This window comes from Gymnoscopelus microlampas, assembly GCF_963454915.1.
Source record: "Gymnoscopelus microlampas genome assembly, chromosome: 15".
NCBI lineage: Eukaryota > Metazoa > Chordata > Actinopteri > Myctophiformes > Myctophidae > Gymnoscopelus > Gymnoscopelus microlampas.
In genome coordinates, this window is record NC_139952.1 from 30,896,035 (window position 1) to 30,914,408 (window position 18,374).

Sequence of the window (18,374 nt, forward strand, 5' to 3'; positions counted from 1 at the left end):
AAGGTGCCAGGTTATTAAGTGCTTTATAAACACATAAAAGGGCTTTAAAATCAATACCGGTAACTACCAGAGAGACCTACCCATTTCTTGTGTCTGTCAATTAAAATGCTGTTGTCAATTGTGGCAAATGCAGCACTCATCTAAAAGGACGAGGACAGACACTTTATCACTTGCAATTCTGTGGTCACTGGCGTGGTTTCAGTATTGTGCTGGGATCAGAAACCAGACTTAAATGTTTCTAACATGAATAAGATGGTTAAGTAGTTGATTAAAAGCAATCTTCTCAAGGAGTTTACTAATTTTACTGAGTAAGGGGAGGTTGGAAATGGGCCTGTAATTGTTTAGATCAGTGCAGTCCAAATTGGACTTCTTGAGCAGAAGTTTTGCGAGAGCTATCTTGAAGAATTTGGGGAATATATGCCTGATTGTATGGAAGAGTTAATATGTTAGTTGTATCCTTGAAGAGGCAGTGGGTGGTATCTCATAGAGCTGTGTTGTATAAACACACAGTACACTACCCTGCCAAGCCAAAGTGCAGTAACTACAGGGGGAAAATCACTGAAAAATTGGTTTAAAAGTGATTCAACTGGTCAGCCAAATGAGATATCGACATAGAAGTGATACTACAATAAATGTACATCTGTTCTTGAGGTAATTGTTCATCCCCCCAAATCACGAAGGCTAATTTGACCTTTGGGATACACAAATAAGTGGGTGTGTCCAAAAACGTAGTTACTGCACTTTGGCTTGGCAGGGCACAGCCAACGGAAGAAAAAAACATTTGTTCAAAGCAAATATATTATGTAAATCACACCTACCTGCGCAAAACAGGTTGAACGGGTATCAGTCTTGGTGTTCATCAAGTTACAGTACAGAGGCCACCTCTAAAAGCAGTGGGATCTGACAGGATATGTGACAACTTGGCTGAGATGCCATTGCTCAGCTGAAGGAACGGGACCAGCCTACATCCCCCTGAACCAGTGTGGTGATTGTTTTGACTGTTTTGATACGAATGTAAGAGATACTGTTGAATAACAAGCAAATGCAATGCTATTATGGTGGTCTGTCTGATACATACGTGACTGGATGCATTTGGTTTGCTGTGAATTGGTACAGAGTCTGTGTGTTTGCTATTGTTAGCTACACATTGGCACAACTTCTGTGGAAGGATGCAATGCTGCACACATTAATGTTGTTGTTAATGTTTTTTGTAAGACAGTAGCTAAACTAAACACAAGTTGTCTGATGATTATTTTAAGTGTGTGTGTGTGTGTGTGTGTGTGTGTGTGTGTGTGTGTGTGTGTGCGTGCGTGCGTGCGTGCGTGTGTGCGTGCACGTGTGACATCACACACATGTACAAAAGTGTTATCCATCAACATTATGCAAAACATGCACCTTTTATTTCTTATAAGATATCGATCTGAAACTTTACCTTTATACACAGAAGCAATCACACTGAGGAAAGGCAAGTTGAACTGAGTTAAGTTAAAGGCTTTAGGGTGAGTCAATTCATGGATGTTTCACATCACAGTGTCTCGTTTCCATAGATGGCGAGTGACAACGGCGGTGGCCTATCTGAGGACGAGCTGCTGTGTTGCATCTGTCTGGACGTCTTCAGAGACCCCGCCTCTCTGCCATGCGGACACAGCTTCTGCAAAAGCTGCATCGAGCGACACTGGAACAGCGCCCCCCAGTGTCGATGTCCGCTGTGCGGCGAGCAGTTCAGCAAAAAGCAGAAGTCCAAGCTGAAGGTCAACACGACGCTGCGGGACGTCGCCGAACGTTTACGAGATGCCGGGAGAGAGGATCGGGTGTCTTCTGTCTGTCCTGAAAGACCAGGTGAAATGGCATTTCACTTTTATATCGTGACGTATTTTTTTGTGAAACAGGGCCTGGGTGTGTCTCAGCCAACAGTGATGGAGCGGTGAGGTTGAATCACAAGTGTTTCAATCTTTGTCTGTATTATATGTGTTTATGAGGACCAAGCCTGAATGAAAAAAAGAAAGAAAAGAAAACAAGGCAGTGCTAAATTTTACTGCATTGCATATATCATTTGTAACACGTGTCCGTACGCCATCTTTGTTGACATTCAACAGAGTAGCACTGCCCCCTAGTGTCTAGCATAATGAATCATAGTTGTGCGTAAAAGTGACTGATGCGTTATTATGAATTCCACCAACGTTATGGGATAGACCCGCCTTACCTGTGTCTGATTGGCTCCCTGGCAGGCATAGTTTTACTGAGGTTATGGTTAGGGTTAACGTTAGATTTAGGCATAGTTGCAAAAACGAGAACTGTCAATCACTGCGACTACTGGCCAATCACAGCGGGTCTCCCTAGAAAATTGATGGTATCCATAAGCACGTGACTGAAAGGTGCTTGTCATCATATTATTGGTTGAAATTGTCACGCATTACGTTTTTGTTTATTAACAGGAAGTAATTAAGATTGGACTTTTAGAGACATATACATAACATTTTAATTGAGCAAATTTGTTAGATATGTACCCGTTATGACCGTAAATATTGGACAAAATAATATCCATTTCAGCTGGTCCTGGAGGTGTGGTGAGCTGTGACGTTTGCGGCGAAGCTGCGGACAAGTCGTGTCTGGACTGCTTGACCTCCTACTGTCACGTCCACCTGCAACGACACAAGAACCTTTCCGGGCTGAGAAGACACACCCTGATCCACCCTGTGGACAACCTGGAGGAACGTCTGTGTAAAGACCACCGCAGACCTCTCAGCCGGTTCTGTCGAACCCATCAGACCCTGGTGTGTAGCTTCTGTCTAGAGATGAACCACAAGTACGACGACACCCTTCCTCTGGACGAAGTCTGCGAAGGCAAGAGGTCCAAGCTGTCTTCCACAGCCGTGGTTCTGGGTCAGATGTCGGCACAGAGAGCGGGGAAGGTCGTGGAACTGCAGGGCACTCTGCGGCGACTCAAAAGTGACACAGAAGAGGGTGCCAGATCACTCAACGACCACAAGGCGTCAGTGGACAGAAGCCTGGCCCAGCTGAATGAGATACAGGACAAAGAGTTCAGCTTGGTGACTGAACTCCAGAGTGAACTCACAAAGGTTATTAAAGTTTTTGCTTTTTACATTAGTTTAAAAAGTATATATATATTCTTACTTTTTAATTTGTATTCTTAAGTGGGGTTGCTAGTTTAGTTTCTTTCTTTCTTTCTACACAGGAAATGGAAGAGTTGCTGAAGAGAATGGAAGCGATAGAGAAACTGTCTACAACAGAAGACCACCTTGACTTTCTCCTCAAGTTCCCCTCCCTCACCACCCCACCGCCCACCAGAGACTGGTCTGGGTTGACATTAGACAAGCACGAGGACAGAGTGAGACGCGCCGTGCACACAGTGGTGAATGAGATACTCAGTGACAGAGAGAGCATGCATGTTAAAGTCAAAGAGCTCCAAGAAAGGGTGAATTTATTGCAGAATGTATTGATCGTAATATTTTTGGGATGTTGGCTATTTTTCGCATTCACCCGTCCTAACAATGTAAAGAAATAACTACAGTGGTGGAAGAAGTATTCTGATTCGTTTTTGAAAGTAAAAGTAGCTCAATGTAGAGAATCTAAATATAGACCTACTCCCATTTCACAATGTTCTAGAAGAAAATAGTAGATCTACAAGTTCCCAACGCATCACATCACCATGTGTTGTGAACTTGTAGAGCTGCTATAATTGATTAGCTGAAGTTTAAAATAGGACTGTGAGAATGCCCGACTTGCGGTTGGAGTTAGTACAGAGGCCTTGATTGGGTGCAACCAAAAAGGTGTATTTATTCTGATTGTTCACTGACAATACAAACAATACATGAACACAGGAAGTTCTCCACACAGGTGACTGGTGACGTCCAGCTCTCATCCTACCACCAACTGAGTATGTTTGTGGCTCGCAGCTTTTTATACTCAGCTGGGGGCAATTAGTTTGGACTCAACCATGTCAAGAGGTAGATTACCGAATAATACACATACATAAATACATATAACATTAACTCTCATAACATCTATTAAAACTCCATGAACTACACCAATAATGATTCTACTACAACATTTACACAATATCCCTAGCAATTCCAACTACACATTACCAACCCCCCCCCCCCTGCCCTTCTGACTTGGTCCAGCCTTGTTAAGCTTTCAATAATCATCCAGCATTCCCTATATTTCACTACTCAAACATATTGCCCTTGGTCTCTTATCACACCCATACCTATTACACATTGCACTTGGCCATGATTATAATTCAATAAATACTTAAAATCATGACTTAATGCAAACTACAGTACCACTGTGCAAAATACTATAAAGTTCCAAACATCAGTAACAGAGGACCTCTCTGTTAATGTATGATTTGTAATATTGATTTAAATCTACAAAGTAACTAGAAACTCAAGTTCTCAAATAATTGTAGTGGAGTAGAAAGTACAATATTTGCCTCTGAGATGTTTTGGAGTAGAAGTATGGAATATTGGAAATATTAAGTAAAGTAAAATTACCTCAAAATTGGACTCAAGCACAGTACTTGGTTGCTTTACACCACTGAACTGCATCTGCAGTGCCAGTGGTCTTGAACTGCATGTCTCTTTCAGTCATACTTTCCTACTGAACATACATTGTATTAAATTCATATTATGACATGATTAATCTCTCAAGACAGATTCAGAGCTCTGTGACTGCAAATTGAAAGGGGGAAAAAATCCCCATTTTTTGCCTGAGTTCCCAGATTGTGACATGATTGACACATAATTGAGAAAGCATTCAATTGAGCTATACTGAGCATAATGAGCTGTATGTTACTGTTGAACTTCAAACCATACCGTATCTGACATTCTTTATTAATAATAATAATAATAATGGGAATTATTAAGGCTTTTTGAAACTGTTATTTTTTTGTTGTTTTCATTTTTGATTTAATTTAAAGCAGAGAGACAGGAAGTTGAGCGAGGGCAGAGAGGGGGAGGACAATACAACCCAACACAACACAACACAACACAACTCTCTGTCTGTCTAAAATTTAGGAGATTGCGATTTTGTGGTTGATGCAATATCCGCTCATCTTGCAGTTGCTTTTGCAATTAAACCAAATGCCTACATCAAGGTCTGATCTGTAGAATGTTAAGATCTGCATTGATCACTCAAAAAATGAATACTTTTACTTTGGCATTGTAAGAATATTTTGTACTTTTACTCAAGTACAATTTTGAATACAGGACTTTTACTTTTGTATATTAATATTGTGTTATTGCTACTTTTAGTTTAAAAATCATGTAGATGATGTTTCATTGTGTGTGCACCACCTGCAAGCTGGCATTCATTCTCTTTAACGACTGGGACTCCCGTGTCCTTGGATCTATGTTCTGAAGACAATGAGCTTTGTGTCCCCCTGTGATCTGTCCCCTGTCAGCCCTGTAGGTCCCCTATTGTCCTCTGCACCCTGGAGACAAACGACAGGAACTCATTTCTGTGTTTTAAAGGTCGCAGGTCATGAATAGGGTATAGATTACATATCATTTAAAAAACTGTATGTATAAATGCCAGGAAACACCTCAGAGGAAGATCTATGAGCTCATTTGTCTCTGTTTCTAAAGCCTGCAACCAAAATCCTCAGTGTTCATTTTACTCTGAGAGTGTACAAATGGAAGCAAATGGATCCATAAGGGTCCATTTGTAGTAAAGCAAACACTTTCTGGTGCCTCTTCTGAGCTCTGGTCAGTCTTTTTATTTTTTTCTGAATAAATCAATGATTTGCACAACACCGTTGTAAAACAAAATATACAACTTCAGTTAAGTGGTTAAATGAGGACATATCCCAGAATTCCCATCATCTACAGTACCTTCTTCGGTGCCCATCATCTACAGTACCTTCTTCGGTGAAAATGTAAATATTAATATTACGACAACCCCGCAACTTTCACACACCTTACAGCTAATTCGCCAGATGTAATTGATGTAGACCAGTGGTTCTCAAAGTCGGTCTCGGGAACCCCGAGGGGTCCTTGAGAGGCTTCCAGGGGGTCCCCAGCAAAATGAGCTATTCAGCTATTTGAAAATAGCCTATCTACAAGATCACTGCTGTAACTACGTTGTAGAGCCCCATATGTGTGCAATGTAGGTTAGACCAGACATCCGAACAGTGTGCCAAGTTTGGTGCAGATCGGAACAACGAGGCGCCTTGACAATGTGTGGCCCCGCCCCCTAGCAGCAGTAAGCTGGGTTGTACAACATGACCCCTGGGGTTCCCTGACAGAGTAAGCTGGGTTTTACAATGTGGCCCCTGGCGTGACTATTGTCATGGTAGACCCCTGAACAATGTTTGTGCCAAGCTTGGTGCATATTGGTACAATGTTGCACCTTGACATGTGGCCCCTGGCAGCAGTAAGCTGGGTTGTACAATGTGGCCCCTGGTGTGACTATTCACATGGTAGACCCCTGAACAGTGTTTGTGCCAAGTGTGGTGCGGACCGGAGCAGTTGATTACGTTTGCGAGGTCCGCCCACCGTCCACGGTCAGCCCACCATCTAGGCAATTTTAATAACGGATGTTGACAAATCGTTGACGTATCTTTTCCTACAGGGGCCCTAGCCTGGTAAACCCCCCTCCCTCCGGAAATCTCATTTGCATTTGATTTCAGGAAGGAGTCTGGGATTGCACAGGGAGTAGAGCAGCCCGGTCGCTGCGTTTGCGAACCAATCAGCGGCTGCTAGGGGCGGGATCATCCAATCACCTGCCAAGTATCTTGAAAAAATGAAACGCTGTTTGTCATCGATTCTACTACCGGAGTCTCAGATGAAAGTAGGCTGTGAAACAAAATGTGTGTCGCAAGCTTCTTCCATTTGATTGAGTCATTTTACAGGGGCCCTGGCACAAAATCATTTCAAATGGGAGTCCGCGGCCAAATACTAGTCAATTTGGTGTTCCTTGACATGAAAATATTTGAGAACCACTAACTTAGATGAGGAAACGAGAGAAGAAGTGTTTGCTCTGCAAATCAAGAACCTTCTAAGACCTTCTAAGTTGCAACCTCACAAATTGAATATCAATATCAAATGTCAACAAAATAAATGTACTATTCTGTACATACACACACGATGTACCAAATAAAGAAACCTTGGAGCTTCATTCAAAGTAGGTTAGTCTTAACATCTGGTAACTTAATAGGACACGTGCACAGGCAAATATATACAGACAAATGAAATAAACAATAATAAATGCATTCATACAATTTCTAATACAAGACAACTAAATTAAGAAAACCAAAATGGTTATGTATCCTGCTACAGCTCAACTAATCACCTAGTTAGAATTATGTAGCTCACTTCTATATGGTTATGTTCCATGTAGTTCTATTCTATCTAGTTCTATGTGGTTATGTTCTATGTGGCTCTGTTCTTTGGTAATGCTGTCTCTTCTATGTGTTTATGTTCTATGTGTTTCTGTTTTCTGTACTGGCAGGTTTTTTGGTCGGAGGCCAAATTCCACTCTGTAAGTCCCCTGACAGTAAACAACAAGTTACTAATGTCTTCCACTGCTGTGACACACACACACACACACACACACACACACACACACACACACATGCGCACAGTGAACAGCATGTATGGAATACAGATAGCCTACCCACAACCCACCCACACACATGCTTGCGTTTGCTCAACCCACACACACACCAGGACCCCCTTCAGGGGTCCCAAAGGAATTGTTGGGCTCATCTTCTGAATGCTCCCACGCATGTCTCCCACTGTCCGAGCGCGCGTGCGCACACACGCACGCACGCACGCACGCACACACACACACACACACACACACACACACACACACACACACACACACACGGTTGGATACTCTCACAGAGAGATGTTAGTAGTTTTTACAGCTGACACACATTAAAAGGCTCTATAAATACATCATACATTATACAGTACATTAACAGCCGTGTGTACAGCCATGCTCAAGGTTTTCTTGTGAGGGTAATGACTGCGTGATAATTTCATCATCATCATCATCAACATCATCATCATCACACAGCATCATTCAACAGCATCAAACAACATTTGAATTGTGCTTTTATACTTAAATAAATCAACATTAAAGCTGCAATCCATAACTTTTTAAGTGCATGAAACATTATTCTGACCAATCCATGGTACAGTATGTTAATACAATTAACTAACCCAACTGCAGTGGTTGTAGTTGGTCTACCTTCTTTTCCGGTAGGATCACTTCTGGTTGACATGTGGTATTGCATGATGCTCAAAGCGCAATTTATCCTCTGTCCAAACAGGCTTTCCATGCGCAATTTATCCTCTGTCCAAATAGGCTTTCCATGCGCAATTTATCCTCTGTCCAAACAGGCTTTCCATTATACCAAAAGAAAAAAGTTACTTTGGTGCTGGTGCGGGGGGCCAAGGCTACATGAACCCTAGCATCCCTATTCTGGGGAGATCATCATCCCCATCATCATCATCCGTTTTTACGTCTGGGGAGATCATTCAGCATAAATAGCCAATATACGGCTAGGTCAGCTATTTACGCGGAAGAGATTTGGTGTAGCGGGAAATAGCGTACCTATTATAGAGCCCTAGGGGACCCTGATCAACTAAGTATATAGCGTTTAATTGGTTAAGCACTTAAGCCTGATTTATACCCTGTGGAATGATGAACATTCACGACGTCATGGCAAAAATAGCCAATATAAAAGCAGAATGAGGATACAAGTTTGTGTGGTTAAGCAGAGAGTTTGCTTGCGGTGTCAGTTCAGCATGCTTTGCCACTTTAAGTGCTCTGGTTGGTCAGCTATAAGCCCTAGGCAGGGGTGTAGTGGGGATTCTTTCACAGTGGGGACGCTATTTTAATGACACACACATACAAAAGTAGACGTAAAATAATCACAAGACACTTTCGTTTACTTTAACCCATTAAGACCTGAGGCCAATTCTACAAATGCCATCCAAATCAGTAGTTCTCAAACTTTTTGTCACATCTGAAAATGTGTTGTGCCAGGGACCCCCAGAAGAGAAGATTTGTGTTAACAGAATTTGAGAACCACTGTTCTAAACCACCCACGGTTAGCCACTGACGAAAGCTGGATAGCCGAAACGTTTGTTCTTCATTATGAAGACATGTAGAAGAAATAAAAAGTTGTGTGACCCATCACTTTTGTAAATGCTATCTTGATGACACCCACACACACACACACACAAAGCAAAAGTAGACAAAATAATCACAAGACACTTTCGTTTTACTTTAAGAAACAACAACAACAAAAAAAAACATGATCAAAGACCATTTGATGTCATGTCATGTCATGTCATGTCATGTCATGTCATAATACACTGTACAAAAAGAACTGGCCCCACCCATCTCCTGCTCAACATGCACAGCCATAAACTTCAGATGTTAATGTTGTCTCAGGCCGCTGAAACAACATTATCATGTGAAGAGAACGATAGAAATATGGACGCAATGGCATGGGGGAACGCGCACACACACTCACACACTCCCAGCATTTGAACTGCTCAAAGAAGTGGGGGGGGGGGGGCGCCGCCGCCCGATCCCCTGCGTCCAACGCCCACATATTTGGCTTTAGATTGCATTGCTCAGCACAAGCTTATCGCCTTCTCTGTCTATGATGGGGGCCTTTCTGTGTGGTATTTGCATGTTTCTCCCTGTGTTCACATGGGGTCTGTGGGGTCATTCCTGCCAATAACTAAGTAGTCTGGGGAACCAACGGTTACTGAGCCATGTGGCTCATAGGTCAGGAGCCTATCTCCTGTTCCCTTGGCGTGAGGCAGCTTGATGTACAAGTACACCCTCTGGACGTGATGCTAGTATGTCACATGAAGTACAAGTACATCCCCCTGGACGTGATGCTGGTATGTCACATGAAGTACAAGTACACCTCCTGGACATGACGCTAGAATGTCACAGGGATCTATAACCCCAATCCACCCATTGATGCTGAGTGCCAAGGGCATTAGAGTGGCTCAGAGGTTCCACGGTTGACGCAGGGCAAGCAGCTCAGATGAGGTGCAACGGCACACACCGAAATACCGATGAGAGCACTGTGTGTGAGCACACGATGAGAGCACTGAATGGATGAGGAAGTATGCAGCAACGTTGAGTGAAACAAAAATAAGCGCTCCCCCCGTAACCCCGTGGGACCCGTCAATGAAGAAGTCACTGGCTTGTTGGTTTTGTTGCGGTGCGTTAGCTGTGCATACCGTTGCATTCACCAAATTCTAGAGGATCAAACTTAGAATTCATAGGATGTGGAATACTAAATTAGGGAAAAGATAGATAGAGCAAGTAAAAGGTACTGTAAAGCTCCTTTTTGGGGGGAGAAAAATACTTGACATGTACATTTATTGAACAGAGATGATTGCTATGGGACATGGAACTCACTGAACTCTCTCTCTCTCTCTTATATACAGTACATACAGTTACAGTATGCAGTCAGGGCAATGTGTCTCTATCTATCTGTCTTCCACTCTGTTTCCATTCCAGGCACCCCCTCTTTCTCAGGCTGTCTCCATTTCTCTTGCTTACGTGCGTGCATGCATGCATGCACGTACACACACACACACACACACACACACACACACACACACACACACACACACACACACACACACACACACACACACACACACACACACACACACACACACACACACACACACACACACACACACACACACACACAGTGACTGCAGGCTGAGAGTTATAACCTTGCCAAGTCACACGCTGTCTGCTGGGCTGTGTTCAAACCCCTGTAAGATCACAGAACTTTACAGAACGTTAGAGAACAAAATAAAATGTTGCAGAACATAAAAAAGTGGGACATTACGTGACAAAATACAATGTTATAGACCATAACAGAACAAAATAGAATGGTATGGAACAGTTTAAAAAAGTTAAATGGTTTTATTGTCACATAGCCTACAATACATCTGTCACAACTCACAAAATCGCAGGCAGTGAAGTTCTTGTTCTTAGACGTTCCTCCAAATTGTGGATCAAATTAAACAAAACAAAACAGCATCTGTGAAACTGTAGATTGTGAGGCTGTGATCCTATAGTCTATACAACCAATATAATAGACTATAAACCTGTATACTGCACTGCACATATGTAGCTATATCGGTATAATGCAGTATTTATGTATATCAAAATCGAATCATGTGGATCTCGGGATTACACATGGGAACAATGTGGCTCCAATGTGGATCTCAGTTGTGGCTGTGATGACAGTCATCTAAGTCAGTCGTCTATGACATATCATATGACTCCAAAATTGGGCAAACATGGCCATAAACCTTTCAGCCGAGTTTATGGAGTTTCAGAGCCCCTCCATTATAAACTAAAACTTAAATATTTCAAAAAGTATAAAATGTATGTGAAAGACATTAAATAGTGGAGGCACTTCTGTGTTCTACTGGTAGTGAGCAGTGGTGGAAAAATAACGTTTTTTTAATATCAATACTGCAATAGTCTGTTACAAGTGAAAGTCTGGTAATCAAAATTTACTTGAGTAAAAATACAAAAGTATTGGCTTCAAAATATGCTTAAAGTACCAAAAGTAAAAGTTCTCATTATGCAGAATGTCCCGTTTCACAAGGTATCATATGTATAAAATGTATTAAAATCTTTTGAAAATAGCAGATCTACAAGCTCATAACAAGGCTATTTACAAATAGCCAAAGTCTAAATAGGGCTGAAGTGGTTGATGTATGTTTTGTAATAAGAATTCAAATCTATAAAGTAACAAGAACTAAAGTTTTCAAATAATCGAAGTGGAGTAGTAGTACAATATTTGCCTCTGAGATGTAGTGGAGTAGAAGTAAAAGTGCCTCAAAATTGTACTTAAGTACAGTAAATGTAATAAGTTATTTTCCACCACTGGTAGTGTGCACTAGAAATGTGGTGCTGATCAGTTTGGATACTCAGACAGACACACAGACCACAGGGTAGACTAACCCTCAGACGGCTCCTGCAGAGCCAGATGGCAGACTGGGGATGGTTTTTGAACAGAAACATGCATCTCCACCTTTACACCTTTTGTTTGGTAGCACTTTTAAAAATGTTCACTATGGATCATCATTAATGAACTAGATGTCTATATATATATACACATGCCAAAACCCTGTGGACATTCCTTTTGTTATGTGGATGTACGAGCATTCCCTTTGTTTTCTTGGTCTTTTGTTTGGCTCACATATCAGACTATAAAACCTTATTTGCACGATTCAACAAGAGCGCAGACCATTTCTCTGTCATAAAAAAATAGAAAGATGACACCTGAAATTCAGACTCAATAAAGCTCTGTCTGTTTATCTGGTTGTATTCAGTATGCATACCACAGCTGTCAAGATATGCCATTTCCACCGTGACTCAGTTATTTTGCCTGTGCCTTTGTTTGTGACCTTATTTAATCTTTTTGACCCCAAAGTGAATCATCTCTTCAGGACAGTCTTACAACTGATCATTACCACCAGGTTTTGTGAAAATCTGCCCTTCCGTTCTTGGGTTATTTGTAATAGGGCACAGGGAACACTTAAACAGGGAATAAACAAAATGCAGTCTGGCTGAGTTCAAATAGACAGCAGGGTTTAAATAGCAGTGAAATCATTAGCAGTATGGTGTGCAGGTGTGAGAGTCCAAACTTGATTGGTTGGAAATGAATGAGCTGATGAGTGGGCGTGGACAATTAAATGAACGGAGATTGACAGGGAGCGACCAAGAAACACATGGGACTGATGGGAGGAATGAAACAATAAGCACATATGCAACCACTCACCTCCTGACACGCATGCACACACTCATAAAACACACAGACTGAACCTGACAGCCTCTTTCTATGTTCCTTACACACAACTGAATTTGACCTTCACCGCTGACCCTTTCAGTGTTGAGAAGCAACTTTAAAAAATGATCTACTGGAGCGCCCCGGTGGCTCATCTGGTAGAGTACATAGTTGACCCGGATTTGAATCCGACCGGGGCCCTTTGCTGCATGTCCTTTCCAATATCTCACTTCACTATCTATCACTATCAAATAAAGGCTTGAAAATGCCACAAAAAATATAAAAAAATAATAATACATTAATATAAAAAATAAGCTAATAGCTACTCTTCTTAAAAAGTAACCGTGTTACACAAAAGGCTCTCTCTCAAAATAAGTTTCTAGCTACACTACGTTAAGTTAACAAAAGTATCTAGCTACCTTGAAGCTACTTTGTACCTGTATGTGATTGAATAAAGCAAACTGAAACTTTTGTTATAACTTTTGTGTTATATTATGCTGATTTGACACTGAAACTGTTGTGAATTCGCATTTTGTCAAGCTACCCAACTACACAGTGAAAAAGTAAATCACTAAATTAATTCTGAAATTAGTGAAGCTACTGGGAAAAGTAGTTCAGCAAGTAACTTGATGAGTCAGATGACCTTTATTGATCCCACAGTGGGGATTTTGTTGTCATGGCACAGCAGTTGAGAAACAGAGGACATACACAGAAAAGGAGATAGAACTAGGAGAAACAAATACAAATAATAATAAAGAAAAAGAGTCTGCAGGTAGTGACGGGGATGAGGAAAAGAGTAGCAGAAACCAGGTACAGTATACTACAGAGATCTTTCTTGGCCCTCTCAGCACATGTACTGCCTGAGAATTAGCGTGGTGACAGAGCTTTTACGTATAAGTGTATAGTCAGGATACACTAACAGTATGTTAACATTGTATTCCCAAGTATACGAATAGTTAAATTCAACGGTTAGTGAGACATATACAATTATACCGGGTAAAGAAAAATCTGCATCTATATGTATATGAATACAGTATTTGTACTGTATTGGCATAGCAGAGTAAAAGAAGGAATACAGTCTATGCCCCAAATAGACCAAGAGCAAAAGCGCCACAGTAATGAGCGTGAGCAAAAGTCATTAGTCATTATGGACTGGGCGGAGAGACTGGCAGCTACTTGTCTTATGGTATGACTGAGCTACTGGCAAACACTGGACCCTTTCAACCCCAAAATGAATCATCTCTTTGGGTCAGCCATTGATCATTCACTAAAATCGAGCTATTGTGACAACAGACAGACAGACAGACAGACAGACAGACAGACAGACAGACAGACAGACAGACAGACAGACAGACAGACAGACAGTTCAATTCAATTCAACAGAACTTTATTGGCATTAGAAAACATGTTTCCATTGCCAAAGCAAGTGTAAAAAACAATATTTCTCTCTCTCTCTCTCTCTCTCTCTCTCTCTCTCTCTCTCTCTTCATACTGTACGGATCACTCTCAATTCAAGAAGCTTTGTTGACATAATAAGGTCACATTACATGCTAAAGCAGCCAAATTAGACAAACACTGTCGTAATAGGTCAGTGTGTGTGTTTGTGCGCATGTGTGTGTGGCAATGTAAATGTATGTTTTCTCATGCCAATAAAGCCCTTTGAATTTGTGTGTGTGTGTGTGTGTGTGTGTGTGTGTGTGTGTGTGTGTGTGTGTGTGTGTGTGTGTGTGTGTGTGTGTGTGTGTGTGTGTGTGTGTGTGTGTGTGTGTGTGTGTGTGTGTGTGTGTGTCAGGCCATGCTGCAACCAAAACATGTTTCTTTTTAGTTTCCCTTTCTGAGTTGTGTGGGTGTATGCTGTGTAGTGTAGTTGTGTGTTGTGTATGTGTAGGACTCTGTTCTTCATCACTCCAGATGTTTGGTGGTGATTTTTAACAGGAGAAAGGAGGAGCTACGCCCCCCCCCCCCCCAACACACACACACACACACACACACACACACACACACACACACACACACACACACACACACACACACACACACACACACACACACACACACACACACACACACACACACACACACACACACACTTCCTCAGTCCTCTGTGCTCAGCAGGGGGTTAAGTGTAGAGACAAAAATGGGGGGAGGATAAAGAGAAAGGGGACGAGCAAGAGAGAGAGAAAGAGAGAGTGAGAGCGAGAGCGAGAGAGTAAATATTTCCAAATTCAAACAAATTAAACTGAACGGATGTTGTGTCTAATTTCTCAATGGATACAAATGTGGCATGGCAGCTTGTTTTGTTTTCTTTGCTTCTTTCTCTAGTCTCTATTCCTAGGACTACTTTTGACCACTGTTTTACACCTGTAAACTTGTAATGTGACTATAAAGTTGAAAGTGAACCAACACATTGTTAGCTCATAGAACTGCTATTTTATCTATTTTTGAAGATTACTCGCCTATAATGACATGCCCCAAACAGGGGTGCCAGGTTTAAAAGGTTAATCTATTGTCTACGGCTGGCATTTTGGCAGAGGCAACCCGCCAGCATTCAGGTGTGACGTGGATTGATTGACCCCCTGCTGCACGCAGGATGAGCCGCTTGATGGGAGCTCATCCATTCAGACAGACTCACTTCCTAAACGACAGGAGGCCTACAGCATGAGTTAACACTTGCAAATACACTCATTTATGAGTTCATTCACAATGAATGAGGACGTTTCCCTCACGGCAGGCCGCAGGACACAAGAGGTGACATTTGCAAGACATGTCCTCCTGCATGATTCGGGACATCTGGTCGACCCGCTTTAAACGGGAGAAGGGAAGAAATGTGATTTAGTCGTTCTAAAATGGAAACAGAGATGAGAGACAAACAGCTCGTCTCTCCATTCTTCTTTTGTCTGCACCAGTGTAAAATGTGTCTTTCTGTCAGTCTGTGGTTTTGTGAGTCTGATAAAGAATCCTTGGCAGGAAGAGTTGAGAGGGTCCCTCTTGCCACCCCCCTTTCTCTCCCTCTCCCTCTCTCTCTCTCTCTCCCTCCTTCCTCCATTCCTCCTTCCTCTCCCCACCCCCACCCCCTCACTCCTTTCTCCTCCTCTCCTCTCCCATGCATGCAAACACACCCCTCACTCTGTCCTCTCTCTCCTCCTCTTCTCTCTCTCTCTCTCTCTCACTTTCTTTCTCTCTCTCTCACAGAGTTCTTTCATTCACTGATCAGAGGAGAGTGTGGCCAGATCCCAAACACACACTCTCTCTCACTTTCTGTTGATCTCTCTCTCTCTCGGACACACACATACACACACACAAGACATACACGCATACACACACACGCACGCACACGGGCGCGCACATACACACACACACACGCCATGCACAGTCAGAAACAGTCCTGCTGGATGGGCTTTCTCTCCATTTGTTTCACAGGAGTGTTACTGCTGAACCAGGGTGAGTACAGAGAGGGCATCCATGTGTTCCTATGTGTGTGTGCCAGATTGTCTTTGCATGTGTGCAGTGCCAAGTTTTTCCACGCACGTGTGAGTGTGTGCACGTGTGTGTGCATGCGTGTGTGTGGATGGGTGTGTGTGTGTGTGTGTGTGTGTGTGTGTGTGTGTGTGTGTGTGTGTGTGTGTGTGTGTGTGTGTGTGTGTGTGTGTGTGTGTGTGTGTGTGTGTGTGTTTAAAATCAAAGCCTTTTTGTATCGTTTATGTTGAGAGAATGTATGTTATTATCATTAACATGACTATTATTAGCTTCAACAACTTAAACCCTATAAACTTAGTTGAGCGCAGCTAGTCCCCCCTGGGCCCTCTCCTGCCTTCGCTCTACAGTAAAGATCACTGCCAAAAATAGACGATCTACAAGATGACAATGTGTCGCATCAGCTATTTTTGTTTAATGTTCAGCCCAAAATAGGGACGCTAGGGTTCAGTTAATTATAGTATTAGTAATAGTGGTATTGCTGCATTAGTATTACTATCAGTAGTGATAGTATTGACAGTTGTAACAGTAACTGTAGTATTAGTAGTTGTAGTAGTAGTACTTATAGCAGTAGCAGCAGTAGTAGTACATTTTCTGTGGGGTCCCACGAGTGTCAAGTTCTTGGTCCACTGCTTTCTATAGTATGTATATGCTCCCACTTGGGGCCATCAAACAGAAACAATACCGTTTCTACACTTACAATAAATTAGGGTATACTACACCGAAGGGGGTTAACCTACTCATGAGAAAATAACTGCATGACAGCGGTGTGCAACATGTCCATTTACCTCCCCTGAAGTGCAGTATTTTCTCATAGCTAACTTGCTCCAACTTGTTCACAATGCATTATCTGGCTATACCATGGCTAACTTGCAAAGCAGGGGTGCAACAGTTAATCAAATTGATGGATTTATAAATACTCATAATCAATTTTAATAAAACAACACATTGTGAGCTTGTAGATCGGCTATTTTCACTATTTTTGCACAACACTGTTGGGTAGTATGAAGTACCGATTAAGGCGATTATAATATGATCTATTTAAAAATGTCCATGTTGATCCGTTGATGTATATAAAAAAAACTGAATCTAAACATGTTTCTCCATTATTGAATGAATTGAAAAGTAGTCGATAGAATAATCTCTAATTGATAGTTGCAGTCCAAAATCATCATGATTAGGACATAATGATGACATGTTGTCATCCATTCATTAAGTGAGGCTAAAGTTACATATTTTCTATCACCCACGTGCATTACTTACATTAAAGGTGCTATAAGTGGTATTATTTTGTTAAATAGGTGTTGCATAGTGTTGCATAGTGCCCCATAGAGTGTTTTTTTCAGTAACAGGGGCCTCACTGTCCCTCCAGCTCTTTAGTAAACTGGGATACCAATTGTATCCGATCAGGAGAGATACAGGATAAACAAGTGAAATTCAGAGTGATGAAATAATAGAAACAATTTGAACCGAAACACATGAGCTGATAAATTATCTTTGTGGGGTTCTCTCTCTCCTGAGTGGATGACATTTATAACCCCCCTGAAAATGTATTTTCTGTTTACTAAAGAACTGGAGAGTTGGTAACATCCCTGTTACTGAACAAACACTCTATAGCAATCATACTATCAGAATAAAGAGATTTAACTCTTTAACAAATGTTTTGTTTCTAAGCAAAAAGTGTCACTTACAACAACTTTAATTAGTAGTACATTGTACAGCATGGTATGCTAAAATATGGTTTATTGTATATATGTTTTTAGCTGTGAACAAATTCTATTTAAAAAACATTTGTCTGTTTTTGTTAATGTTATAGAAAACTGATATACCCCCATATGCCATGTTTTGGCCAATCAGAATGGCGTATTTGTCAAGGTGGTTTGCTATTTTTCAGTGCTGTGGAATAAACAGTTATAAATCTCACTTTCCCCACCAACATTCGTCTCGGCTGTCTCCCTCTCAGCTTTCCCGCTGTCTGTCTCTGCTATACACTGTCTCCCTCTTAGCTTTCCTGCTGTCTGTCTCTGCTATACACTGTCTCCCTCTCAGCTACAGCTTTCTTGCTGTCTGTCTCTCC

At 41.7% G+C, this 18,374-nt stretch overlaps 2 protein-coding genes across 5 annotated transcripts in view; both read left to right on the forward strand.

Annotated features, from left to right (window-relative positions):
• Positions 1–912: 912 nt before the first annotated feature.
• LOC311062214 (E3 ubiquitin/ISG15 ligase TRIM25-like) lies at positions 913–3,847 on the forward strand. Of its 3 annotated transcripts, none has more exons than XM_084081083.1 (4): positions 913–1,014; positions 1,548–1,839; positions 2,551–3,080; positions 3,197–3,847. In XM_084081083.1, exons 2-4 carry the CDS (start codon positions 1,548–1,550, stop codon positions 3,524–3,526), a joined length of 1,152 nt encoding a protein of 383 aa, XP_083937209.1. In that variant the 5' UTR covers positions 913–1,014; the 3' UTR covers positions 3,527–3,847. The 3 variants fall into 3 exon arrangements, with proteins under 3 accessions (XP_083937209.1, XP_083937208.1, XP_083937210.1); XM_084081082.1 differs by having other exon boundaries at positions 915–1,014; positions 1,532–1,839; XM_084081084.1 differs by having other exon boundaries at positions 935–985.
• A 12,205-nt stretch (positions 3,848–16,052) lies between these two features.
• Positions 16,053–18,374, forward strand: part of LOC311062071 (uncharacterized protein) — a 9,053-nt gene continuing 6,731 nt past the window's right edge. For both annotated transcript variants that reach the window (XM_084080838.1, XM_084080837.1), the window contains exon 1: positions 16,053–16,264. In XM_084080838.1, the coding sequence (XP_083936964.1) occupies positions 16,189–16,264 (76 nt within the window). In that variant the 5' untranslated portion in view covers positions 16,053–16,188. The remainder of the gene's footprint in view (positions 16,265–18,374) is intronic.

What these genes read in the sequence shown, in the direction of transcription:
- LOC311062214 (XM_084081083.1), top strand. Translation starts at nt 1,548, where the DNA reads ATGGCGAGTGACAACGGCGGTGGCCTATCTGAGGACGAGCTGCTGTGT. An exon ending in TGTCTGTCCTGAAAGACCAG is followed by an intron (nt 1,840 to 2,550) that starts GTGAAATGGCAT and finishes TATCCATTTCAG; the next exon opens with CTGGTCCTGGAGGTGTGGTG. An exon ending in TCCAGAGTGAACTCACAAAG is followed by an intron (nt 3,081 to 3,196) that starts GTTATTAAAGTT and finishes CTTTCTACACAG; the next exon opens with GAAATGGAAGAGTTGCTGAA.